This window comes from Globicephala melas, chromosome 2 (assembly GCF_963455315.2).
Source record: "Globicephala melas chromosome 2, mGloMel1.2, whole genome shotgun sequence".
Classification (NCBI taxonomy): Eukaryota; Metazoa; Chordata; class Mammalia; order Artiodactyla; family Delphinidae; genus Globicephala; species Globicephala melas.
In genome coordinates, this window is record NC_083315.2 from 147,784,227 (window position 1) to 147,811,702 (window position 27,476).

The 27,476-nt window shown below is 44.8% G+C and overlaps 1 protein-coding gene across 3 annotated transcripts in view; it reads left to right on the forward strand.

The window, feature by feature from the left end:
• The window catches only part of RGS6 (regulator of G protein signaling 6), a 574,726-nt gene that overhangs the window by 492,452 nt on the left and 54,798 nt on the right, over positions 1-27,476 (forward strand). For all 3 annotated transcript variants that reach the window (XM_060294993.2, XM_030831580.3, XM_060294994.2), the window contains exons 13-14: positions 12,177-12,287; positions 24,960-25,085. In XM_060294993.2, the coding sequence (XP_060150976.1) occupies positions 12,177-12,287; positions 24,960-25,085 (237 nt within the window). The remainder of the gene's footprint in view (positions 1-12,176; positions 12,288-24,959; positions 25,086-27,476) is intronic.

A 27,476-nucleotide genomic window follows, 5' to 3' on the forward strand; every position in this document is an offset into this window, starting at 1 on the left:
TGGTTTTGAGCGTGATCATCCAGGTGAACGAGGGGGTTAAGAATGGAGATTCCCAAGCCGTAGTGCTAGGGAATTGGATTCAGTGATTCCGAGTAGCTCGAGGAACCTGCAGTTTGAATTCTCTGCTGTGGACTGACCAGGTCTCCGAGGATTTGGGGAAGCCACTGCCCACCACCCACAGTGACCTGAGAGCTCACCTCACAGGGGACACCCAGCTTGGTCTTATCTTTGGGGTATAAGGAAAGATCCCAAACCAGTCAGCACGAGGGAGGCCAGCTGTGCAGGTGTGCAAGGCGGGAAAGGAGACAGCCACGGTGGGGGAGGGGAGCTGGACGCGCCTATTGTTGGTTTGTTTACCACGGGGTACCATCTAATTATGCTTGAGGGGCTGCTCACACTGAAGAGATTATTCATGCCAGCCCTGCGCTCCTCTCTCCGCAGCTTGAAGCTTTCCCGAGTCCCCACCCAGCAGAGACTGCACTTTATTCCCAGCAGCAATAACTGGCAACTTTTCAATGTGACACAAGGGTTTTTCATTAGAGCCACAAGGAAACCCCCAGATAGAGGAGGAGGGAGAGGAGACGGGTGTTAGCAGGAGATAAAGCAGCCTGGAGCCTTGCTCTCTGTCAGCAGCTCTGCAGGGGTGGAGACAGGGAGGTGGCACTGGCAGCTGGCCTTGGGTGCGACTGCTCTGCTCGCCAGAGGTGACAACTGAGCTATCTCAGGTGGGCGCCACTTCCCCTCGACGGATCTGGGTTCCCTGGGCCCGCTCCAGGTGATGGTGGTAATTAGCCAGAGGCCATCAGGCAAAGGACCGCAGCCCCTTGAGAACAGGTGCACATCGTTTTTCACTTAGTTCCCTGAGAACTGAAATTGGGGAGAGGGCAGGAGGGCTGGTGATCATAAAGGTCCAGTTCTAAAAAAGGCAAGAGTCAAGGCTGGGCCAAAGGGTGCAGCCAGACCCAGCTGGGAAGAGAAAAAGGAAACTTTGCAAACGGAAGGAGCAGAACAGAACAATTTAGGGGGTGGGTGCGGAGCCAGTCATCTGGGTGTGGATTCTGCCTCTGCCATTTTCTAACTGTGCGACCTTGGGCAATTTGCTTCACCTCTCTCTGCCTCTGTTCCACCTCTTGAAAGGGGAGAGAGCAGTAGTACTTAACTAATAGGGTTCACGGGGGAATCCACGGCAAGAGCTTGATCCAGTGCTTGACACAGCGCATTCAATGAATGTGAACGATTGTTATTATTTTCCAGTGTGGTGCTTTGGCAAGGAGCGGAATTGCATGAACTAGGTGTGTGGTGTCCAGAGGAGCAGAGGGCAGGCCAAGGAATGAGGCTGGCCCCGCAGATGGCAGCTCTGTGTTAGTGCAATTCTTCCCACCCTCTCTCTTTGCAGTCTCCAGCACAGAGAGCCCCGCAGGCTGCCAAAGGCTGGCCCTGCAGCCTGCAATCTGTGTGTCTCCCCTGGGTGCCTCCTATGGCACCATTAACCCGGCACCTTTGAGGAAGGAGGGGCCGTATGTGAAGAGGTTGGCTCTTCTGCACAGACTTGCTTGGGTCATCCTGATTTCACCTATTTTGTCTCATTGTCCCTATGAGTGGTCAAATGTCCCCAAAATTGCAACATCATGGCAACCAAACTACATTTCCTGGAAGCAGCACAAAAGTCTGTCTGAAATGTCACCCAATTTTTGCTTCAGAAAGTATGGTCCCTGCACACACAGATGAATTTTCCAGATGAATAATGCTTAACACCTTAAGCTTTTCATTTTAACTGTGTTGAATGAAAATATTTCTTAAACATGCCCTTGCCTTCTTAAAGAAAGGACACTGCATTTCAGTTAAGTTTTCTGGATAACTCAGGGTCAGTGTTCTTATTTTGTGCTTTAAAACTCAGTCAGTGATCAGAATCAAGTGCCACAAAATGCTTCCCTTCCCCTAAACGGCCCCAGACCATTATGTTCTTTGAGTCTCTGTTTATGCTTTTTAGTTGCTGCTTTGTCTTCTTGTTCCCGTCAACATGACTTATCTCCAGTAGCCCTTCTTCCTCGCTAAACAACTCCCGTTTCCAACCTGTACCAGGCCAGGTGTATCAGTTAGCTATTGCTGAGTAACAAACCGCCTAAAAAAAAGCCTGAAAACTGAGTGTCTTCAAACAATATGCATTTACTACTGGTCACATGTTTATGTGCCAGTCTGTGTGCTCACACATCTATGTGCACATGTCTGTGTCCACTGGGCCACCCTCTTGTCTGCGTGCCTCCATGGATTGGGTTGGCTGCTCTACTGATCTTGCCTGGGGTCTCTCACATGCTTGGTTCAGCTGGTTTAGGATGACCTCAGCTGGGACCATTGGGCAGTCCTTCTCATGGTCTCCCATCCTCCAGCAGGCTAGTTTGACCTTGTTCACCTGGGGATAGTAGGATTCCAAGAGAGAGAGCAGAAGCATGCAAAGCTTCTTGAGGCTTGGAAGTGGCACTCTGACACTTGTGCTGCATTTTATTGACTAAAGCAAGTCACAATCTCAGATCAGATTCAAGAGCTGGGGAAATAGACTCCATTTTTAAAACTGATCTACGCACACCAGGAAATCAAATAATCAAGTTCTTTACTCTCCATCCTAAAGCAAGAGGAAAGAGTCTTCGTGAGGTGTGCTCTTCCAAATAACAGACAGTGAGCCTTGGGGCATAGAGTTTATTTCATTGTAGACTCTGCTCAGAGCCCCTTTTGGTCACTTATCTTACCTGTGTTTCCTCAGTAGTTGAAGTTGCCAAATAGATGAGGTCTTAGTCTTCTTTGCAAGAGTCCTCAAGGGGTCCACTTTTTATTCACCCCAGCCTTACAGCACTGGACAAACCAACTTTGAGAATGCAAAAATCTATATGTTTTAGTTCAAAATTGTCTGAAAAGTCTCTATATTTTGCTATGTTTCCCCACCCTTAGTGGCACTGAGCTCCAGCCGGTCACTGCCTGGATCACATCGTGCTGCCCCACATGGAAAGATGGCTTTGTGTCATTTTATAGCTGCTCCTGTACTCGGCTCATCCTTACCCCATCCCTGGGAGCCATTTGTGCATCACAGCTGACTGCTGAATTGAATTTTTACCATCACCTTGCTTGAGCATGTCTGAGATCACTGCTGCACCCTGAAATTGGAGCTGGTTCCTCCTCTGCTTCCTGACCCTCTGTGATCATGAAATGTAATTAATGAAATGAGATAAGACAGCAAGGGACTGCATACCCTAAGGGTCTATTAAAAACATGCTAGGGTGATAGAGGTCCGTGAACTTAATGTCTAATGATAGTTTCAGGGAGGAATAAAAGGGACTCAAGAGGTCATTATGACATTGCTTTTATGTGATTCCAGACACCGCAGGGTCCTTGCTTCTCACGTTAGGTGATAGAAGAGAAACCATCAGAGGTAACACTGTAGCCAGGGTGACTGTATCCAGACCAAGATCTAGAAGGGTCGCAGTACCTGGCCTGGTATATGCTCTTCTTTCTGAGGGGCTAAATTCACCTCCGTGTCCCTTCCCTCATCCTGAGTTTCTCTATTGTATATCTTTTCTCTGGGTGACCCATAATTAAGGAATTATTTCTTCATATTGTCTCTCCTCCCCATCTTCTCCAACGTGAAAAAAAATAGATGAATGAATTAATGAGAACCAAACTTTCTTCTTCTGTGTCTGAAGTGCTGCTCTGCTTTTCATTCCTTCCTAATCAGATGCTCTTCCTACCTGGTTCCCTTTTGTGCATCATCATTTAGAAAGTGCATATATCAAAGGGTGTGCAAATACACTCTCCTTTTCACCCCTTCTCACATTCAGTCTCGAGGTTTGCTTCCCGCTGAGAGGCCCCCAGTTTCCTAAGGAATCCAGTAGCACATTTGTGCTGTATTTCTAAAGTAAGAATGATGGTCACTATCCCATAAGGCTTTGTATCCCATGCCTTTGTTTTCCTTGACTAATCATTTCCCACAGCTGCAAGCCGTCCCTCACTGCCCATTTTCCCTGGAGCCTAACTGTATCTTTCCATCTTCCCCTCACCTGCCTTGTAAACCAGATCCCACATACATACTTCACTCTTGGGATGCTGTGTAGGGAAAACTCCAGTCTTCCTTTTCCTGTGTTTTTCCTTTACTCTGAAACTGCCACACTCACAGTACTTTTGAAAAATTTTTATTGGAGTCTAGTTGATTTACAATGTTGTGTTAGTTTCAGGTGTACAGCAAAGTGAATCAGTTAAGCATGTGTATATATCCACTCTTTTTTAGATTCTTTTCCCATATAGGCCATTACGAAGTATTGAGTAGAGTTCCCTGTGCTCTACAGTAGGTCCTTATTAGTTATCTATCTTATATATAGCAGTGTGTCACAGTACTTCTGACACCAGATGTGTGGGGATTTTTCTCCTCATGCCAGGCAATTCTCTGACACCAGCTGGGTGTCCTACAATTTAACTCAATTCTGACACTCTACCTGGAAATAGTGTAAGATCCCACAAGTTAAGATCTCAATCCCGTAAGACAGCTCCCAACTCAGTTCAGATGCCAGTCATAGTAGGTTCCTGGGTTACCCACAACTTCTGTCCAACTTGGCTACAAATCAGAGGTTCCCACAACCCGTTCCTTGGGTTTGATTAATCTGTAGAGTGTCTCACTGAACTCAGGGAAACACTTACTTACACTTACCAGTTTATTAAAGGATATGATAAAGGATACAGACGAACAGCCAGACAAAGAGATACACAGGGTGAGGTCTGGGAGGGTCCCAAGCACAGGAGCTTCTGTCCCTGTGGAGTTGGGGTGCGTCACCCTCCCCATGTAGATATGTTCACCAACTGGAAGCTCCCTGGATCCCATACTATGGGGATTGTTTGGAGGCTTCCTCATGTAGGCATGATCAATTATTAATCCCATGTCCAGACTTTCTCCCTTCTCAAGAGAATGGGGCGTGGGCCTAAAAGCTCCAAGCTTCTAATCATGGCTTGATCTTTCTGGTGACCAGCCCCATCCAGGAGCCATCCATAAGCCCACCCAGAGTCACCTTATTAGAACAAAAGACTCCTATCACTCAGGAGATTACAAGGGTTTCAGGAGCTCTGTGTCAGGGACCGGGGTCAAAACCCAAACATTGAACGGGGTTTGCAGGGTTTAGAGATGGGAGGGGGCCATGAGCCAAGGAATGCAGCCTGCTTCTAAAAGGTAGAAAAGGCAAAGAAATGGATTCTCCCCTAAAGCCTCCAGAAGGAACACAGTCCTGCTGACACCTTGATTTCAGCCCAGCAAAACCCACTTCAGGCTTCTGACCCTTCGAACTGGAAGGTAATACATTTGTGTCATTTTAAGCCACTAAGTATGTGCCAATTTGTTACAGCAGCCATTGGAAACTAATACAGTACCGAATCTCTCCCTTTGTCTTAGAATCTCAAGAAGATCGAACTGCACATCCTCCTTTCTAAAGCGTGTGCATTTCCGAGCCCCTTGCTGATCAAAAATTCCTGTTATACCCCTGAGAGGTATATAAGTAATTCTGATGATTCAATACATCCTAATTCTACCAATAAGACAGAACATTGAAAATACATATGCCCATATAATTTTACTGTTTCCTTTACCAAGCCTCTAACCAACTCTATTTATGTAACTGTACCTTAACAAAATAGCTTTTCCTCTTCCTACAGTAAATTTCCCTGCTGACCAATACTGGCTACCACTGGCACTGGCTGACTGATTGGTGATCCTACTGACGAGCTGCTGCCTTGGTGCAGACTGTCGGGCGTTTCTGCAGGAAGTTCTTAGCTCTTTCTTCATGTGGTCCTCCACTTATATCCTGGATACCTGCCTGGACCCTGCTCTGAGAAGGCAGGACATAGGGCTAGGTCATAGGAACATCTTCATTCATGCTTAATGCCTATTACATAGTCATATCTTGTGCCCCTGTGTGGTTACAAAATCCCACCTCGGGCTCTCGACCACTTCTCTTGAACTAACATCTCCATTAAATCTCACCACCTCTCCTCCAACCGCTCCTCTGAATAGCCCCAAATTTCTCTAAAAGAGACCTGGCTTGTGATGCACAGCTGCTCTCTGGCCATTTCAGCCTCTGCTGCCGTGGGCTGGGCAGTGGACCGCTGCCTTCATTGCCTTTCCTGCAGCAGAAGGCAGCCGCGTGCAGTCTCCTCGAGTGCCCGAGTACAGCTGACTCCTGAGTAACTCGGGAGTTAGGGATATGACCATCATGCACTTGAAAATTATATAAAGTATAATTGGCCCTCCACATCCATTGTTCTTGCCATCCATTTCTGCATCTGTGAATTCAACCAATCGTGTAGTACTGTGGTATCTACTATTGAAAAAATCCGCCTACAGGTGGACCAGTGTGGTGCAAACCCATGTCGTTCAGGGGTCAACTGTACTCACCCAGCCCCTCCTGAGCCTCCCCACTGTCCCCTTGCCCCAGGCGCTCGTTCCTGGTTCCGGGACCTGACCTGGCTGGTTGGACCTGGCTTCCCAGGTAGGAGGCGTGGCCACGTGCAAGGTCTAATAATACATAGGCTGGGGGGTGCAGGGGTGTCTACTGGGAAAACCTCCAGCCTGTCTCACAGAAATCTGAGGCAGGGCGGGGGAAGATGGGGAGGAAAATTTTTTCCCATCCCTACGTTTTACTTCTGGGAAATCCACTTCTGGTTAAGAAATGTTTTTTCCTCATAACTTGTAACTAACTAGTTAGATGAAGGCCCAGCCTTTGCCTTGGTTTGCTCAAGTAGAAGTCCTTTATTAGAGACACAGTGTCACCCGAGGCTGAGGTCGCTGGAACAGCCAGAGGCAGACATCCGGGAGGACAAAGGGGTCACAGCTGAGCAGAGCCCCATGGACTACACACTCCCTCTCAGATTTTGAGAACACTGTGGGTGCCCGAATGCTTCATAATCAGGAAAGCCCCCAACACCCCATCATGCCTCAGACACTCTGGAGCATCTCAGTGTAGCCTGTCATCCCTTGAATAGGATTTAGGTTACCTGCTGCTGGTTTGTTACTGTGTCCATCTGAACAGAGGAGTCAGGTGTCAACTGTGCCTTCCCCATCCTCACATCCAGGTGCTTTCACATTCCTTGCAGTGGGTTGAATAGAGAAAAGATATGTGCAACCCTAACCCACGGAACCCGGGAATGAATGTGACCTTACTTAGGAAAAGAGTCTTTGCAGAAGATCTTGAGATGAGATCATTCTGGATTATCCAGGTAGATCCTAAATCTAATGACAAGTGTGCTTATAAGAGAGAGAAGGGGAGAAGACACAGACATGTCTTCACAGAAGGCCGTGTGGAGACAGAGGCAGAGATTGGAGTGATCCAGCCACAAGCCAGTGGTCAATCACCTAAAGCCACCAGAAGCTGGAAGAGGCGAGGAAGATACTCCCCTAGAGACTTCAGAGGGAAACATGGCCTCAATTTCAAAATTCTAGCCTCCAGAAGTGAGAGAATACACTTCTGTTGTTTTAAACCACCAATTTTGTGGTAATTTGTTTCCTAGTAATGCTAAGAAACCGATATATTCCTGAATGTGCAAACCCATTTCTTTCAGGAAGAATGAAATTAGCCCAAGTGGCAAAGGGGTAACTCCCCTTGGAGCTGTCACAGCACCAAATTATTGCCTGATCCCTCCTGCCACGGTGCTCACTTAGAGCTCCCTTCCCTTTCCTTCTTACCTGAGATGCTGCATGGCTCATACGGATGAAGCCTCGCTCACACTAGATGCACATCCAGCAGGAGGTTTACAGGACGGTGGGCCTGCGCTGCATGTGGTGGTTGCAGTCATCTATCTCCCAGTTCTTGGGTACTTGGAAGACTCTTGAAATGCTTTCCTATTATTTTTTGTCAAATGGTCCTGAGTACTCATCAAGGCCATTATGTAACATATGGTGAACTTGACAAAGTTCAGTTCAATGGCTCAGCCCACAGCTAGAAGCAAGGTTTTACAACTTAGACCAATGCTCCTCCCACCCCGCAGGGCGACGGTCCACGCCTGGGACAGTGAGAACGTTGTGAGATGTTAGGAAGCCTGCGACCGAATTTAAAACCAAGAGTATCACAGGCTCCTTCATCTTCATTTGATGAATAAAATATCCTGTGTCCTGAGCCTCTCAGAAAATTGAAGAACGGGATGCGGTGCTTTGCAGACATTAATGTGCATATGAATTACCTGGCCAATTTTACTACCAATGCAGATTCTGACTTGTAGGTCTGGGTGGGGCCTGAGCTTCTGCATTTCTTACAAGCTCCCAGGTGATGCCCCTGCTGCTGGTTTGTGGACCACATTTTGAGTAGCAATGAGATGGAGCTGCCAGTGAATTTCTTCACATTCTCAGAAGTAAGCTACTTGGCCATGCTTGCCCTTTGCCATTCAGTAGCAGGCATTGTGGCTCTGAATCTGCCATTGCAGAGGAAACTGGTGACACTCAAGCTGGTGATGCTTAGGGAAAAGTTTTATTGTAGATCGATAACCGTAAAAATATTCATATCTTTGGGCCCAATAATTCCACTTATGGATGTTAATTCTAAATAAATAACCCAAAAGATGGAAAAACCTTTCTGAACAATCGTGTTCTACTCTAGCCAGCACTACATATACTAAAAAAAAGAAATTAGAAGTCTATGTCCAATATAAAGCAAATTATTATATAAATTATAATAAATTCATTCAAGGTAATATTGTGGATGTACGTTAGTCTTCTCTCCCTTCCCAAAAGTAACATGTCACTAAAGGAATGAAAATGGTATGAACTCACAAGGTCAACAAATGAATGGATTAACAGTTTCCACACATTTTTCCAAGGTCAAAAGTATAAAGAATTGGGGAGCATGACTGCAGACCTCTGTCTCTGTTTGTAATGTTGTTTCTTTTTATTGGGTGGTGAGTACAAGGGTGATACTCTTACAGTTTTTATGCCTTTCTGAATGCAAGAAATATTTCAAAATTTAATAAAAAAGAAAGTGAATGGGGACATGTGAAAAACATTATGACCTCCATGTTAGGGGTGGGAGAATTATAACAAAACCAATTTGCCCAACAAAATCTGGCTTTGGCTCTTGAAGGCACCAGGGACAATGGAAGGCAAGAAGGAGGCATGGGGATAACCCCAGGGGAATGGGTAGTCTGTCTCCGGAGCTTTTGGAATCCCTCGATCCGTGCCGCATGAGGAGACCCTCTCTCCCCTCTTACCACCACCATGGGAGATGGGCACTTTATTCTCCGGAGAAACTGAGTCACATCAGCTCAGAACTCAGGCACATCATATTATGAAGGGCCAGCTGAAAGCAAGAGAATTCCTGAGCGAGCTGTGTACTGAGCTGTGGGACCCTCTACCACTCCCCTGTCCTGCTCTCAGCCCTCCAGGAGCCAGATGTAGATGCCCATGGGTAAGAGACTGGCAAACTACAACCAATGGGCCACATCCACTCCCTATGTTTGCAAATAAAGTTTTACTGAAACACAGTCACATGCATTTATTCATGGATTGTCTATGGCTATTCTTGTTCTACAACAGAAGAGCAGAACAGTTGCAACAGACACCATCTGGTCTGCCAAGCCTAAAATATTTACTATCTGGGTCTTGCAGAAAAATATTTGCCTACCACTGCTCTAGAGCAAAGTAGATATCCCCCGAGGAAGGACTCCAGATCTCTCACGTGGAGCTTTAGTGAAATGACAGGCAAGCTGCCCTGACCCGACAACGAAGCCCATCAGTTGGCAGATCCTGTCCACACACACACTAAGCCTCCAAGCAGGTTTTAGTCCCTCACTTTTAAGCACAAATGGATGTCCAGTGATGTTCCAGACTCTCGGGGGGAGCCCCAACACAAAGGAGTGTGATCAGAACAAACAAACAGAAAAAGGGACTTGGAGGAACCAAAAACTATTCAAGAAACAAAAGAAACTGACAATAAAAATATAGATTTAACATCCTCAGAGATATGAGAAGGTATTTCATCCATAAAACAAGAACTAGATACTATGATAAACAAGAGTGAACTCTGGGGTTTCCCTGGTGGCGCAGTGGTTGAGAATCTGCCTGCTAATGCAGGGGACACAGGTTCGAGCCCTGGTCTGGGAAGATCCCACGTGCTGCGGAGCAGCTGGACCTGTGAGCCACAACTACTGAGCCTGCGCGTCTTGAGCCTGTGCTCCGCAACAAGAGAGGCTGCGACAGTGAGAGGCTCGCGCATCGCGATGAAGAGTGACCCCTGCTTGCCACAACTAGAGAAAGCCCTCGCACAGAAACAAAGATCCAACACACCCAAAAATAAATAAATAAATAAATAAATAAATAAATAAATAAATAAATAAATAAAAGCCAAGCATTTGAAGCCCTTTAAAAAAAAAAAAGTGAACTCTGGAAACGTAAGAAAGTGATAGTCCAAATTGAAAAAAATAAAGACAAAGTTCAGAAGAACCATGAGACAAAAAGACAAGAGGATGAAAATTTAGGAGGGAAAATTTAGGAATATTGGATTATCAATTCCAATATTTAATTTAAAAGAATTATGAAAAGAGAAAACAGAGGAAATGAAGGTTATGAAATTAGCAAAGAACTACCATAAGATTTCTGGGAATTTTGTCTTTTTACCTATGGATTGTCTGTTGTGCCTGGCACGGTGAATAAAAACTACCGGCAAGGGTCATGGTGAAATTTGAGAGCATTACAGCAATAAAGAGAAGACTTTAAGCTTCCAGAGGGAAGAGAAACTAAACAAAAGAACAAAAATTAAAATGGATTCAGACTTCTCAACAGTAGCATAGCACTGGATATCAAAAAAAGTAAAGCAATGCCTTCAAAATTCTGAAAGAAAATGATTTTTAACCTAGGGTTCTATGTCCAGCACTGTCAGTCAAGTGTAAAGATAAAAAGAAAACATTTTTAGACCTGCAAGGACTCAAAATATTTAGCTCTTATGCATCCTTTCTTAGGAACTACTAAAGGATGTGCTTCAACACAACCAGGAGGTAAAACCAATAGACAGACGTCGAATCCAGGAAACTGGGGCTGTAACATAGACGTGAAGGAAGGCCCAGGATGATGGTTCTGCATCAAGCCTATAGAGCAAACAGTCCAGATTCGAGCAAGAGGACTCCAGACTTTGGGGAGAGGGCCTTCAGGAGACAGGGAGACAACCCTGCTTGATTATCTGATGTGTTTAAGATGTGAAACATTATTGCTAGATGTTTTACAGATTTGTTAGAACACTTGGAAAAGGTAATATGCTACTTAGCTCAGCAGCAGACAGTCTTTACCCAGTTTAATAATGTGGACACTGACTGTTGATTTAACAAAAAGTGTTATATTTGGAGGATCATGGGAGGAAATGTGGAGTGAGTCGGGGGGACTGGTAAGTAGAAAGTTAATCCTTGTCTAAAATTGATAATCAAGAGCAGCTATAAAAACATAGAATTTAGAAATATACAGGTAAATGCTAAAAGAAATAAGGACTGAAAGTAAGTGCCTCTGTGAGAAGGGATAGGAGAAAACATTGCTATTGCTTTTTTGTAAAAGAAATCATTTAGTACTATTTTATTGTTTTAACTATCGACATGCATTTTGATAAGATTGAAATTTTGTTTAAAAAGATCATGTGGCTATTTAAATTCTGTGGCTGTTTAACTAGAAAAACTAAGTTGCTTTTTGGAAAAATGTTTATAATATGTTAACTCCTTTTGGTCTGCCAGGATTTTAAAGTCTTTACAATAAAGAAGTCCTCCAGTTGAGAACGATGCACTGGCAGCCTAGAAAAACTGTAGCATCCTTTGTGTGCCCCAGATGCCTTGAGATCTGTAGTCCATGTGGGAGGACGAGCCATAGGCAGGCTTGGACCAGTGTATCAGTAAAGCTAGCATAACCGGGGGAGGATGCACCAAGGTTCAGCGAAAGAGTTAAGTGGGAAAAAGATATAAAATGCACGTGTGTACTGTGACTGCAATGATGCGAAACCAGTATGTTCATCATGAGAAGGGAGCAGGGACAAATGAAAACAGTTGGATTTGTTGGAAGTGGCAGTGAAGGTAAACTTTTTCCCCTTTAACTTGGAATTATATGAAGACTGATACAATGTTTGTGTAAAGCAGAATACACGCTTTTATAGGAAATCAGTGGCATTCTTGGCTCTGCTTCCCTCCTGCAGCTTAATTGCTTACACAGAACAGTATGTGGAATATGACCCTTTGGTCACGCCAGCTGAGCCGTCCAATCCCTGGATCAGTGACGATATTGCTTTATGGGACATAGAGATGAGGTAAAAAAAAAAAAAATGTTTTAATGTTTGGGAGTGCGGGGGGCAATGCATGAGATCGTGAAATTATGTTACACCCTATCTTAATTTGACTCTTTTTATCAATAGACCAGAAACCCCTCAAGTAACCACCCAACTGGATTCCTTACCCATGGTTTCTGCCTCCTAATAGCTTTGTACATGGATCCTTTGTGGCTTCCCTCTGACCTCTCTATGACCCTGTAGATGTCATGATAACTGGGACAGTCCTTCACATTTCCTAGTTCTGATTGCTAGAGGGCAAGAATCTGTGGGTCAGTTTAGCTTTTATACATTAGCAGCAGCAACAATAATAGCTAGCCCTTACTCTGTGCTGGTCACACAGTAAGTGTCTTCCACTGAATCCCCACAAGAGGTAAACATTATTATTCTCACAATTGAACAGATGGGGAACTGAAGCACAGAGGAGTTAGTGAACTTGCTCAAGGTCACACAGCAAGTAGGTGGCAGAGTTAGGATTAGAACCCAGGCAGAGGGCTCCAGAGCTGTGGTTTTCATCACTCTGCTCTTCTGGAATAGCGGGCAGCAATGGTTCCATCCCATAGCTCCTTATCGATGAGAGAAGCTAGTGTGTTTGCTTAGTAGCTGAGGAACCGAAGCCCAGGGAGACTTAGACCACGTTCACGATTACAAAAGGAAACCCAGTGTGGTGTGCCTTTGTACCCTCTGCCCCTCGGTGAGACAACTCTTTATTTGTTCTTCATTTCTTTATCTCTCTCTCATTCACTTTCATTCTTGCTCTTTTTCTGGCTTCTTTTCTTAAAATGGAAAACCTTATAAGAAGTAATAGAAGTCATAGACGCTTCTTATAAAAAGTTCAAACTGTCCAGATGGGCATAACAAAGCAAACTCTTTCTCCCTCCAGCACAATCTCATTTTCCAGAAGGAGACTTTGTTAATGGTCTAATTCCATGATTCCCAAACTGCACCAGGGCACTCTAGGCTGCTGCAGGGAACTCACAGGGTTCCCACGGGACATTCTAAATCTTTGAGGGAAACATAGTGATGTTCAACCCATGTCAGATACTGTGTAGACGATTAGCTTATGGTCGTTCACCATTCTCAACATTAGATCACATTACATTCCTTCCAGTGATGTCATATCTTTGCAAATCTGGGTTTTCAGGGCAGTTGTTGTGATAAAAAGCAAGTACTGGACAAAAATCAACATGGACTAGGAAATGAGGGGGCAGGTCCAGTCTGATTCCAAAGTTTGAGAAGATGTGCAGTACTCCACAGCACACACGCGGTCATTAGGAATGAAGTAAACATATTATTTTTTCTTTCAATTTATATGTATTTCAAATAGCTATTAAGTTGTTAGGACATAGATACATATTACGCTCTTTGACTTTTTAAGGAAAAAAAAAACTGTTAAGGTTTTTGTTGTTGTTTTGGCCCAGGGGCTCCATGAAAAACTTAGTGAGACATTAAGAGCACCATGAACTAAGGAAGAGTGAAAACCTTTGACTTACTGTCTATCCCTTTAGATCTATTTGTATATACAATATCATATTCTTTTGGATAAATAGGTCCTTTACATATACATTGTCCCGTAATTTTTTAATTAACAATATATCATGGCAATCTTTCCAGGTAAACACGTATAGATCCGCCTATGCTTTTTTTTTTTTTTTTTTGCGGTACGCGGGCCTCTCACTGTTGTGGCCTCTCCCGTTGCGGAGCACAGTCTCCGGACGCGCAGGCTCAGCAGCCATGGCCCACGGGCCCAGCCGCTGCGCGCCATGTGGGATCTTCCCAGAGCAGGGCACGAACCCGTGTCCCCTGCATCGGCAGACGGACTCTCAACCACTGCGCCACCTGGGAAGCCCCGCCTATGCTTTTTAATAGTTACATCATGTCCACGTACATAATTGTAGTGTAATTTATTTAACTAATGCCCAGGTCATAACACTTCGCCCGCAGCCATCTTGCCCCAAACTTGGGAGCGCCCTCGTCCCTCCCAGAGCATCTCTCCCTCACCCTCATGCTCAGGGCGGATGTGGGCATGCAGGTGGCAAGGGCCCTGCCTCCACCCCCGCAGCCCACCCAGCAATTGCCCCCTTCTCGCCCTGGGGCCCAGGATGTAGGTATCGTACAAAGGTTTCTAAATCCCTTCTTTTCTATGCACCTTTTTATTTAAGAGGGTGGGATCCCATGTGGGAACCCCCCATGATAAAGTTTGTCACTGTTTGGGAAAAAAAGTATTTAGGTTATAACCTTTTGTTGTTGTTGTTAACATAAACAGTGATACAAGGAACATCCTTATGCACAAGTCCAATTATTTCTTCAGGATAAATGTCCAGTGTTGGAATTGCTAAGAATGGTATGCATATTTTAATTTTAGTTCATATGGCTAGATTCCCCTGGAGCAAAACAATAACAACTTTTTTCATGCCCTCAGCTTAAAAGTGCCCATTTCCCCACATCCTTACCAACCCAAGCATTATCAAGTTTTTTTATCTCTGCAAATCTGACAGATGAAAATAAAAATATTTTACTTTTATTTCTTTGTTAACATACTTGAGAATCTTTTCTCGTGATTACTAGATACTCATTTTTCTTTTGTGGCTTGCCTGTTTTTGTGGTTTTTGCCCATTTTTCTAGTGGTATGTTTTGCCTTAGACTTTGGGATAGAAAGCAGTCACATTTACTCGGATCATATAGTTAATCTTTTTCCTGATAGTTTATGTTTTCTGAATCTAATTTTTCTTCTTGTTTCTGTTTCTCTTCCTTGACTTTTGCTTTATTAATCAAGTTTTGTATTAGTTTTTGTTACCCTAGTTTCTAGTCTAGTCATACTTTTAAGGGGTTTATTTTAAAATGTCATTGCTTCAAGCAAATAATAATGAAGTATAAAAAATGAAAACTAGAAGTTTTTCTTTACCTCCTCCAAATCCCGTTCTTGTTAACCTGATATATATATACATATATATATATGTATATATATATATATACTTCTTTTTTAAAATTATTATTTTTGTCTGCGTTGGGTGTTCGTTGCTGCGTGTGGGTTTTCTCTAGTTGTGGCAAGCGGGGGCTACTCTTCACTGCGGTGCATGGGCTTCTCGTTGCGGTGGCTTCTCTTGTGACAGAGCACGGGCTCTAGGTACACAGGCTTCAGTAGTTGTGGCACACGGACTCTAGAGCACAGGCTCAGTAGTTGTGGCTCATGGGCTTAGTTGCTCTGCAGCATGTGGGATCTTCCCGGACCAGGAATCAAGCCCATCTCGCCTGCATTGGCAGGCGGATTCTTAACCACTACGCCACCAGGGAAGTCCCAACCTGATATATTTGAAACTAACACTTTGAGACATATTTCTCAATCAACATTAAAAGAATATAGTATGTAGATGGGTATCTTCTTTCTAATATTTCTGACATGCCCTCGGTAGTCCCTTTGATCGGATCCAAGAACTTAAATCTTTCTTTAACTTGGGTGCCCTTCCTTCCTTCCTTCCTTTCTTCCTCCCTTCCTCCCTTCCTTGCTTCCTTCCTTGCTTCCTTCCTTCCTTCCTTCCTTCTTCCTTCTTCCTTCCTCCTTCCTTCCTTTCTTTCTTTCACTTATTGCTACACTTTTCTCCATTCTACCCTCTTTTTTTTTAGGAAATCCTTTTGTAGGAATTCTGGTCATGTGGGGTGTAGCAGCCCTATCTCTTTTCTCTACTATTTTTCCATCTCTTTGTCTTTTTATTCTACATTCAAGGATAGAATTCCTTGAATTACTCTTCAGAGTCACCAGTTTCAATGGTGTCCATTCTGTGATTTTATACTTTAATGAGTTTTTCTTTTCCTACGAAGTGTTGAGAAGAGTGGTTGACAACTGTGCTTTTTATTTCCAAGAAGCTGTAATATTTCTTGGACTACTTGTTCTTAGTAGCCTGCTCTGTTCTAGTGATGTTTATCCTCTTGAATCGCCCTGAGGATGGGATACAGATGTTTTTTCATATCTTCCCTCTATTTCTACCACTTAGTCTATTTCACAGGGTATCATCGATCAGAGAATCATTGTTTCTGTTCATTGTCTCATTACTCCAATCACTGTTCAGAGCAGATCAGTCCTTTCAGAGACCCAGAAATTTGGGGTACTGCTGGTTTTCATAAATGAAGGTCTTGGCTTTCAACTTTTGCCATACATTAGAACCACCTGGAGAGCTTATTTTAAAAAATACCAATGTCCAGTCCCGTCCCCAGGTCCATTAAGTCAGAATTTCTGGCAGTGGGGCCTTTTTTTCTTACTTTTATGCTAATGTACAGCCCTGGTCCAGATGGACTATACCAGTAGCTGATGAGGTTCCCTCAGTAATTGTTTGGGAGGCTGGTTCTCAAACCACGGGGTACATCAGAATCACCTGCAGGTGCTCATTCAAATACAGATGCCCCAGGGTGGTTCTGGGTGCCTATATTTTTAGCAAGCCTTCTGAGTGATTCTGAGGCACAGCACAGGTTGAGAAATCCTGGTGTGGCTCCTGAGTTCCCCTGACCTGGGGCAGGCTCTCCTCTGGTCACGTGGCTGTACGGCCTCACCTGAGTGTATTAATGGGAGGAGGGCACAGGTAAATCGGCGGGGCTCTCCTCTGGGTTCTGGACATACAGTCCAAGAACAGACTGAAAGACTGGGTCCTCTCTGGAAGTGGGATGGGTGGCTGCGGGGGTCCGTGGGTGGTTGAGCCCCAACTTTCCTTAGCCCAACGTCCCTGCAGCCAAGCGTGCTGCTGTGTTTCAGGCCCTGATTAGTTTTCTGAAGTTCTTTAGTTTCCTCTCCATGGTGCTTCCCAAGAAGGCCACCCTTTCTCCCTTCTGCTGAGGGATCTTAGGGACACCTAGATAGATCTGCAGAAACCTATGAGAAGTAGGGGAAGACCTCAGCATCTTTCGAAGTCTCCCTGCCTTGCTGAGATGTTTTTCCCATCCATATTTGCTGTACCACCCCTAGGTTACAGAGGTACCACCCCTAGGTTACAGAGGCACCACCCTCTGGCTTTACTGCCCACATGAGAAGCTGGCCAGAAAACACCCCCCTTTACTTAGGAGACCCTCTCTGCCCCAGGGAGCCTGTGTCCCATATTTCTGAGTTTATTCCCTGTGTCCCCTGTTCAGTGCCCACCAACTGCCTCTACGTCCAGTCCTGCTGCCCAGGGCTTGGGGTTTTCCCAGACTTATGCTGGGGACACTAAGTTACTTTATTCCCAGATGGCCCCACTAGAAGCATAGGCGGCCCTCAATCAGCTTTGTCACCAGTTCCGTGAGTCCAACTGCTTCATACCTTCACGAAATTCCTCAGCATTTGTCATCTGCTGGTAGGAAATTTCTTTGCCTCTACACACTATGTTTTGTCTTGTTTTTTAGTATTTCATGGAACTCCAGGCTCTTGCCTGTTCCCTCTTCCTGGACCACTTCCGCAGACCCTCACACAGCTGACTTCCCTTCTCATTCAAATCTCACTCAGCATTGGTGTCCCTTCCTCAGAAAGGTCTTCTCCTAAATGGAAAAAGAATTTGAAGAAGAATAGATGCATGTATATGTAAAAAAAGAAGAAAGGTCTTCTATGACCACTCAATCTGTAGTGGTCACCCCATCCATCCAGTCACTCTATATCCCATCCTCCCCCTGGTTCTCTTTCTAGATAAGACTTAAAATTATTTTAGTGCCTTGACCCCTGTCTGGCACATAGTAGGTACTCAAAAGGTATAGGTTGGATGGAGGATAGGTGGAGAAGTGACCATTCTGTTGGCCATTTCATTGGTATTTGGGAAAGGAGGAGAGGTAAGGGCATGAATTGAATTCACCATGATGACACCAGGATTTCCTCCTTCTTTCTTGAAAGTCAGCAATAAAACATGTGATAGCTTGGGAAAATGGCAGTCATCTGGCCTGTTGGTTTATCCCAACCTATCAACTTGGTCCCCAAGGGATGAGCTGCCCCCACAACTAGGCTCTGGCTCTGTTCTTACTGCTCAGGCTTCTACTCTAATCATAGCACCTGACCTAACACCTGCAGTGTTCTGTCTACCTTCAAGCAGAGTCAAGTTATTTAGACACAAGTGAAAATGAAGAGAAGCTGTGAGGCCCGATTTCTTCTCCCAGTAGGACATTCCCACCCAGTCAGATGCTGGCAGTGGTTGGGTACCTGCCTTTGGTGACACGGAGTCGGGGATCAGTGCCAACATCCTGGTTCAGTCTAAAGATGAAACAGCCTTTGTCCGTGAAAGAAAGGCTGAACATGACCAGTAAAATAATCAAAGGTTATTTTTTCTCAGTTTCAGTTTAATTCAACAAATAGTATTGTGAACCTACTATGTGCTGCCTTCTGAGCAAGAAGGTCTCTCAAGATACTCATGTAGCGAGGTGAATAAACGTGGTATCTTACCTCCCGGCCTCAGGATTCCTCCTCATTTGGCAAAGGACATTAATGTCGCTTGGGGCATAGACTCAGTGATTTTTTTAAATTGCCTTCGGCTGGATGGGGCAATGTGTACCCCCTTCTCAAGACCTTCCAATTTCAGTAAAGGCTCTACCCTCCCAAACACTGTGTGAAGGAGGTTTTTGGTGAAGATGGGTGAAGGTGTGTGGAAGAGTCAAGGCAGCATGGGAGAGAGCAGGAGTCCCTTGGGACTTCGTGTTCATCTGAGGTGGGCTGTGATTTCTACTGGGCATGAGCAAATGGGTACAGACTCTTTACGATGTCCAGGGCGGAGGGCATCGCAGAGAACGTCTGGATTCCACAGAGATGAACATGCTGTCTCTGCCTTGTGGAGGTTTCAGACAACCCAGTGGAAGATGGTGACAGGGTTTTACAGAATAATTGGCAGGAATATGCACCTTGTACCATAAATAATAGAAAATTGTGCTTTAATCCTGTCTCCTTCTCAGACAAACGTTTAGATCTAGAAATCCAAGAATGAGAAAGGGCATGTTCAGAGGGCAGTACAAGGCTGCCCCTTTAAAGGATGCGCCTCAAGTCTATCTCATGGAAATTCTGAGAAATCAAGGTTTGATAAAGAAAGTAGTGATTGCCAGGGCTCATCATTGAGGGAAAAAAAGCCCCAGATTGCCAGATCTCAGTTGGAGAGAGCTCTGTAGTCTAAACACCACCAGGAGAGTGTCTCTGGGAAGTATTCCTGAATATGCCATCAGCCAGATAGTGGATCTAACAAGAACCTGGCATTGCCTGCAGGATTGTGGTTCATGATTTGCTCTCACCACATGATATACGTTTGGCTTTCTCTCTATGCTGGGCAAAGGTGCATGAGCAAAGAGCTACAAGGAAGCCGGCTCATCCTGCTTGGCCAATGGCATCCACTCCCAACTAGCCTGACCTGCGGAGAGGCAGAGACCGTCCCTGAGCTGCCCGTGCCCAGCAAGTTTAATAGAACTGTTCATCCAGGATATTAGTCAAGTTCCTTCACTGTGGCAGTCAGTCTCCGAATATGGCCCCGTCGGTGCCTTCTCTCTTGGTATGCGTGGGCTGCTGCTTACATCAGGATGGGACACCTCCTGCTCTTTTTATCTGGGCTGGCCTTGGTGCCTTATTTAACCAACAGAGTATGACAGAAGTAACATTCTGAGAAAATGGTCATAAAGCAGCCCTTGGTCATTTAAGACACTCCTTCTTAGAACCTGTTGGCCAAGCCGTGAGAAACCCAAACCATTAGGGAGACCGTGAGGTTGATAGCCTCAGCTGAGCTCCTGGCCAACACCCAGCATCATCTGCCATGTGATGAGCCATTGTGGATGTCCAACCCAGTCCAGCCTTCAGATGACACCAACCCAGCTGCTATCCAACTACAACCTCTTGAGAGACCCCAAGTGAGAACCACCCAGCTGAGCCCAGTCAACCCATGGGATACTGAGAGAGAAGAATAAATTGTTGTTTTAAGCCACTGAGTTTGAAGATGGTTTGTTGCACAGCAACAAATAATAGGACCACTCCCCATTGAAGTATTTAGGACCCTCAGGTTTTCTTGGGGCATTAAATAAAATTGCGATTGTTCCTTCAACCACCCTCGTCCTGAGATGGGGTCAAGGAACAATCCCTTGTATCATAGTTTTTCTGATAACTCAAATATCTTTTGAAGATAGCTGAGTGTTTTTATAGATAGCTGCTTCTTGTGAATCTGGCTTTCTTGTTCTCAGTTTGGGAGATTTCCTCCATGCTCTTTAGTTGGGAGATCAACTGGAATGACAGACTCCCTTGGAGAGCCACCTGTCTTTGCTATATGTTGGTTTGGGCCGCTCACTGGGAGGCAGAATTTGATGAGGATCAGTGGACACAGAAGAGAAATTAGAGTTAGAAAAAAGCATCCAGCTAGCGATTAGAAAATACTGTCAGTATAAGGTCACACCATCCACATCATTATACACATCCTATTGATTTCCTCTTAGCGTTAAATACTTGCTGTGTGAAAAGCACTATGATGAATACAAAGACACGTGATATGTGATCTCTTCCATCAGAGAGCTCACAAGATAGCCTGGAGAGACAATGACATAAACCCTTAAGAAGCTAAATGATGGTATAAAACCATAATTAGAAATACGTCATGAGGAAGCCTTCCTACACCATGGATGGAAATAAAGGAGCTGTGAGTTCCATGGATTATTTGTTTGAGTTGGGCCAAGGGAAAATTATTGACCTGGTCACCTGGGGATGGATGTTCAGAGATATTTTACTTTTCAGAATTATTTTATAACCGCAGAGACCATTCCATGGTAGCAATATGTTCAAATCTGATCTTAAACCTTAAAGGGATGTTGCTTGGAAATAACTGATACAAGAAAGACAAATATAGAAAAGTTGTATCCACGAAGCTTTTAATAGAATAGATCCCAATGACCAGATGTTCTAGAAGAAAAGGAGCAGATGTGAAGTGTCCAGATACAGAAATAGGATTGTGAATAATGGATAATTGAAAGAACCCAGATGTACTAGTTTGAATAATGTCACCTAAAAATTCAGAATCCCAGAATGTGACTTTATTTGAAACAGGACCATTAAAGATGCAATTAGTTAAGATGACAAGGTCATCCTCGGGTAGAGTAAGCTCTTAATCCATATGACTGGTGTCTTTATAAAAAGAGAAAACAGAGACACAGGCACACACAGAGTAAATGTCTAATGAAAAACCAGATACAGAGGGAGAACACCATGTGATAATGGAGGCAGAGACTGGAGTAATGTATGAGCAAGCCAAGGAATGCCATGGATTGCTGGCAACATCAGAAGCTAAGAGGAAGGCATGGAACATATTCTCCCCTAGAGCCTTCAGAGAGAGAGTGGCCCAGTTAACACCTTGATTTCAGATTTCTAGCCTCCAGAACTGTGAGAGAATAAATTTCTATTTTAAGCCACCCAGTTTGTTGGTACTTTGTTGTGGCCACCCTAGGAAACTACCACACCAGGGTATCCTATTTCTCCAGACCTCCTTGTTTCTGCTGAAGGCTGAGCTTGCAACTTTCTGGATGTCCCGACCTCTGTCCTAGGCCTCCGATTCTGCCTCTACTGTGACACCCCAAGCTTTCTGGCTTACCCTCAAAATGGCCCTTATCCCACTCCTGCCACCACCAAGGAACCTGGCAGGATGAATGCGGTCTCGCTGCTTGGGTACCAGAAAGTGGTGACGCTAGTGGCAGGTGTGTGTCCATAAGGCAGTCACTGCAGTGACCAAGCAACTTTCCACACCTGGCTCTCTGGGCACAGCCTTCGATTGGGGTGCAGCTGCCACCAGCACCATCCCTGCAGAGCCCTGCAACTTTGGTGGCAAAGAGCAGATAGCTGAGCCCATTCCAGGTCACAGCATGACACTGGCAGAAAGAGATGCTTTCCTGCAACTCTCTGGGTCCTATATTTGCTGCTAGCCTCAACCCCAGGGGGGATTTCTCTATTAACAGCATTTTTTTGTGCCCTGGAAAGCTATTGAATTTGACTGGTTCTGTGGCTTGAGTTTGAGAGAATTCAGGATCTGTCTTCTTGGCTCGTTGCAGAAGGCCCAGCCTGGCCCTTTGGAAGAGATCTTTCATGGAATTCCCCATTGTTTGACCTGGTAGGCTTAGTCTTCCACTGTCACCCTATTGAGCTATCCCTAGAGATTCGCAAGAGCCTCCCCAAGCCCTGAGGACAAGCCCCAGAATTAGAAGATCCTGCAGGTAATGATTACACCTAGCGGTGCAGCAATAGAAGAGATGGGTTTGAATCACTTCATTCCAGAACTATGATTTCCAATACAGTAGCCACTAGCCACAGGTAGCCCCTGAAATTTAAGCTGTAATTATTTAAAATTAAGTAAAATTTAAAATTCAGTTCCTCAGTCACACTAGCCACATTTCAAGGACTCAGTAGCCACATGTGGCTGGTGGCTACCATATTGGAGCACAGATATGGAATCCTTCCATCATCGCAGAAAGTTCTATCAGGTAGCACTGGTCTAGAGCTATTTGTTTTCCAAACCTTTCCACACATGTGCTCTCTTCCCCTTTTTTACTAAGTGTAGTTTCCTGAGATAAATATTGAGAATATGTCACCTCCATAACAAAAAGAAACATCATTTTATTCACTTAATGTCTGTTAGAGATAATAAAAAGTTTGTGTCCATTTTTAAAAAGAGGGGGAATACTTGGATGTGATCACTGTACCCTACACTACAGAGCAGCGCTCACAGCACTAGTGTTTGCAGATGAAATGTACCTTCCTTGCATCATTTGTTGACGCTACTGTGCAGTGATTCTGAGCCCTGTGGGCAGGAGCCTTTGCGAACCAATGTGGCTAGCTTTCATTCCACACCTACACACTTTCTATCTCCACCTTCTGTCCTTGGCAACAGAGCTGCATTGGGAGAATAACCCAAATTTGGTTGTGGGGAGCGGAGAGACAGCTACTGTTGAGCTCCTGCAAAAAGCCTGAGTGCGACCATTGAAAATGAATGGAATATTATGCTATTTTCTCCTCCAGTTTCTATAATTTTCTTGTATCAAGCCGGATGACAATGAAACTATGTACTTCATTATTTGGCTCTCCATAAAAATAACTTCACCACACCCTAGAATTTAAAATTATGCTTCTGGCTTTTGTTGAAAGTAGCTGTATGTAAAAGTTTCCTGCACTTTTTGTTGTAAGAAAAGTATCAGAAACATCATTTATTGTGTTTCAGTGCCTCTTATGTTAAAGACTTGTGAGATAATTCCTCTTATAATTCAATACCAGAGCAAAAGTTGTCTTTACTGGCGAACATAAGCTAGCTCTTTCAAATGTTGAGAGTTATGTAATCCATTCAAATCTCTTTTTGTCCTGGCTCCAAGGAAGCTCTCAAAACTTTTTTGTTCACTTGCAGCAGTTTCCCTAGCCTAGATTTTCTGGTATAATAATCATCCCCTACCATGACTTGTCATCACTTGTTCTTATTATTATATTTAAGAGTTTTGGGTTTTTGTTATTGTTTTGTTTTAGTAATTGTATTCTTGCAAACCTCCTCTTCTTTTTGGACATAAATTAAACATCAATTTATCAATGAATATCAAAAAAAGAGGGGAAATAAATATTGCTAGGCCAGTGCTTCTCAGAGTTTAATGTGCACTTAAATCACCCAGGGATCTTGTTAAGCTGTGGATTCCAATTCCACGTGTCTGAGGTGGGGCCTGAGATTCCACTGCTGGTCCACAGACCACCGTGTGAGAGGGAGATGGCAGTGTGTAGCTTGTGAACTAGCACCCTATTGCTGCTAGAAGGAGTCAGAGGAATAAATATAGCAAGTGAACTGTAAACGGAAAGGACAGAAGCTGAAGGAAATATTCTCATGTTCCAACACAAAATGAATAAGACCAATTCCCCATCCCCCTCTCCCCCATGCTTTGGTTTGGAGAGGGTCCCGTGGATGTGAGGCAGCACAGCAGAGCTAAGAGCTGCACTCCGGAGCCACACTGTCTGACCTAGAGTCTCCACTCCATCCCTTCCTAGTGTGTCTTTGGGCAAATTGTCACTAGGCCTCAGTTTCCCTATCTGCAAAATGGGGCCAATACTAGTACATTTTTCAGAGTAGTTTCAAGGACTCAGTGAACTAACAGATGTGAAGTGCTGGGAACAACACCTAGGCCGTCATCAGCATCTGCTTCTTAACAACTGAATAAGGTTTATCCTGGATGAGTGGATGCATTTCTGACCGACTGCATCTAAACTGGACTCTGTTTTTCCCCTGTGGGTTGAGGAAGGGGCAGGACGGGGCGGCTACACCTTTGATGAAAGGTCAGATTCACAAGGCATCCTCTTTATTTTTTTTTAAGTGAAAAAAATGATGGCCTTAAGAGTTGGACTTAGAACTGACAGGAGTGGCCCAGGGAAGCCGAGTCAGTGGGGTTGTTGTAGTTGCTGTAGAGCAGCCACTTGGCGGGCGTCCTGGTGACCGTCAGTTAAATGTGGCCCCCTTCCAATACCTTCTTTACAGAGACTTTTTACTGTTGGCTAGTGCTGGTGCACAAAAGTCTGCATTTGGGATTTGTGCAGGCTTTATGGAATCTGTCCCTTAAATATGAGACATTTCCCTTTGGCCCGTGGCAGCAAAATAAATTTGAGTTGCTGAAGAGAATATGACACAGGTTTTTGCCTGGTATTGATCATCTTTTAAACCTTTGTTCCCCCTCCCAAAGCAAAGAGCCCAGCCAGCACCGAGTAAAGAGATGGGGCTTCTCTTTCGACGAGATATTGAAGGACCAGGTGGGGCGGGACCAGTTTCTACGATTTCTGGAGTCGGAATTCAGTTCCGAAAACCTCAGGTAAATCTCTCCAAGGTTTGAGTTGTGTGCAGAGTGTGTATGAAGAAATTTGCATCCCTCTTTCCACCTCCCTTTGTCAATCAGATGTTATGGTTCAGATTCCAATTCCAGTTAATCTGGCTGAGGTTGACACAGAGAACAAACTTTATGTGCAGATTAGCAGTGACCAATACCAGCATTTGTTGTGCTTTAAGTCCAGATGTCATGTTTTCAAGTTATTGGAAACATGTCTCCAATGATAAGTCAATGGTCAAATGGATTTAATGACGCTGTCCATTAACTAAAACCATAAAACCATGGAAATCCACAGTGGAAAGGCAGTTCAGAGACCATCCCCTTCAAAACTTCCCAGTCCAGGGTCCTGAATACTGGACAGGCTAACCAGAAGAAAGAATGGTCAGTGGGCTCATTTCAGAAAGCCAAAGTAAATATCATTCAAGACCTGGAGACACAACTGTAAAAGCTAATTAAAACATGCTTTTCCTTTTGGGAGGAATTCTAGCAACTTCGTGTAGTGGTTACTTTTGTCACTTGATGCCCTTGAGAACATCTGATTGTTTCTATTGGGCTATGACTAATCAAGATGAGGGGAAACGTCTAATGTGCTTACAGTTACTGTTTAGTAGAAAAAATGAAAACTTTCAAAACATGGGGCCCATTGTAAGTGAAAGGAAAGGGAGCACATTAAAAGGGGCAGATATCATGGTCATGAAAAATCTGGTAATGTGGTTTACAGGCTTTCACTGTATTAGATGTCGAAACAGAGACACATAGAAAATGTGACTTATCTAAGACCCTTACTGATCTTAGCCAAGTGGGGGCTTCTCAGTGGATTAGATGGAAATCTCAGTGTTTTCTTGGCCCCAAGCTCTCTTTTATATACAAGTTTAATTCCCATCTTCCAATGGCATTTTTCCAAAGAGTGGCTTTATAAATTTTTTATTTTTTTACTTTAAAAAGAGCATATGCTGTGGGCAAAGGACTGTCTGCTCCAGTGTCAATGTGCAAACTCCATGTTATTTATTTAGAGTTAGAGACCATGTCGGTCCCATACGTCCACCAAATGATGTTTATTACACACCTATCCTGTACCCAGCCCCCAAGAGTCTGCTAAGGGATGCGAGAAAGTCAAGATGCATGATCTTTGCCTGCAACGACTTTGTAGGTCCTTGAGGAAAAGACACAAGAAACTCTTAAGTCATTAAATGAATATAAATGAGTGTAAACTCTAAGAACCTTTTTTTTTAAAATGTTGAGCCTTCTTTTAATGTATTCATTTTTTTTTATTTTTGGCTGTGTTGGGTCTTCGTTTCTGTGCGAGGGTTTTCTCTAGTTGTGGCAAGCGGGGGCCACTCGTCATCGCGGTGCGCGGGCCTCTCACTGTCGCGGCCTCTCGTTGCAGAGCACAGGCTCCAGACGCGCAGGCTCAGTAGTTGTGGCACACGGGCCTAGTTGCTCCGCAGCATGTGGGATCTTCCCAGACCAGGGCTCGAACCCGTGTCCCCTGCATTGGCAGGCAGATTCTCAACCACTGCGCCACCAGGGAAGCCCTCTAAGAACCATTCTGGAAGTGTTTTAAAAAGGGACAGATGAGTGTAAACCAGGGTAGGCAAATCATAAGCTGGACTTTGAAGAGTGTACAAGATATTGACATAGACGAGAAAGAGGGAGGGGGAGTGTTCTACGCTGGAAGACCCTGAGACCAAAGATGTGGCAGGGGGACCCTCCCACACCACGAAGTCCTGGGAGGACGTGTAGATGCCGATTAACTAATAGCGATGACTTTCCAGGCAGCCATGTGCCTGCTGTAAACCAGATAAGGTTGAATATCTGATTTCAGTTATGACACGAAAGAGTTCTCTCCTTGTGCTGAGGCATTGTACTAAACACATCTCAGAGTTGCGCTTCAGTTCCTTATTGAGTATTCATGACAGTGGACTTGACTCTAAAACTCTTTATCGGGACGGTGCTCAGACCAGCCTCCCAGGCTGTGCCTGCGGGTGGGTCCTGCGTGGGAAGCCACGCCCCCTGGTGGCCACCATCATGCACCCAGGCAGACTCTGTAAGGCCAGTTCAGCCCCAGGTCCTACCCCCAGCTTGGTCCCATGAGCAACCCCTGGGAGCCCTTTCCACGTCGCCTTCTCATCCCTGTCCCCCAGGTCCCCAAGATGGAGCGGTATAGAGGCCCCCTTTACCTGACTATTTCTCAGCCACCTGCACCACTGCAGAGACTTTGAGGGATGGCCACAGGGTGTGCTGGTCCTCGTGAGGGGCCCCAGGGTGGGAGCACCTGCTGACTCAGCACTGCCTCGCCCAGTCCGAGCATATCCAGGGCCACGAAATCCGCTGTGCATTTCAGGCCGGGAGTGCACGGAGGAGCGTGTCCCTGGC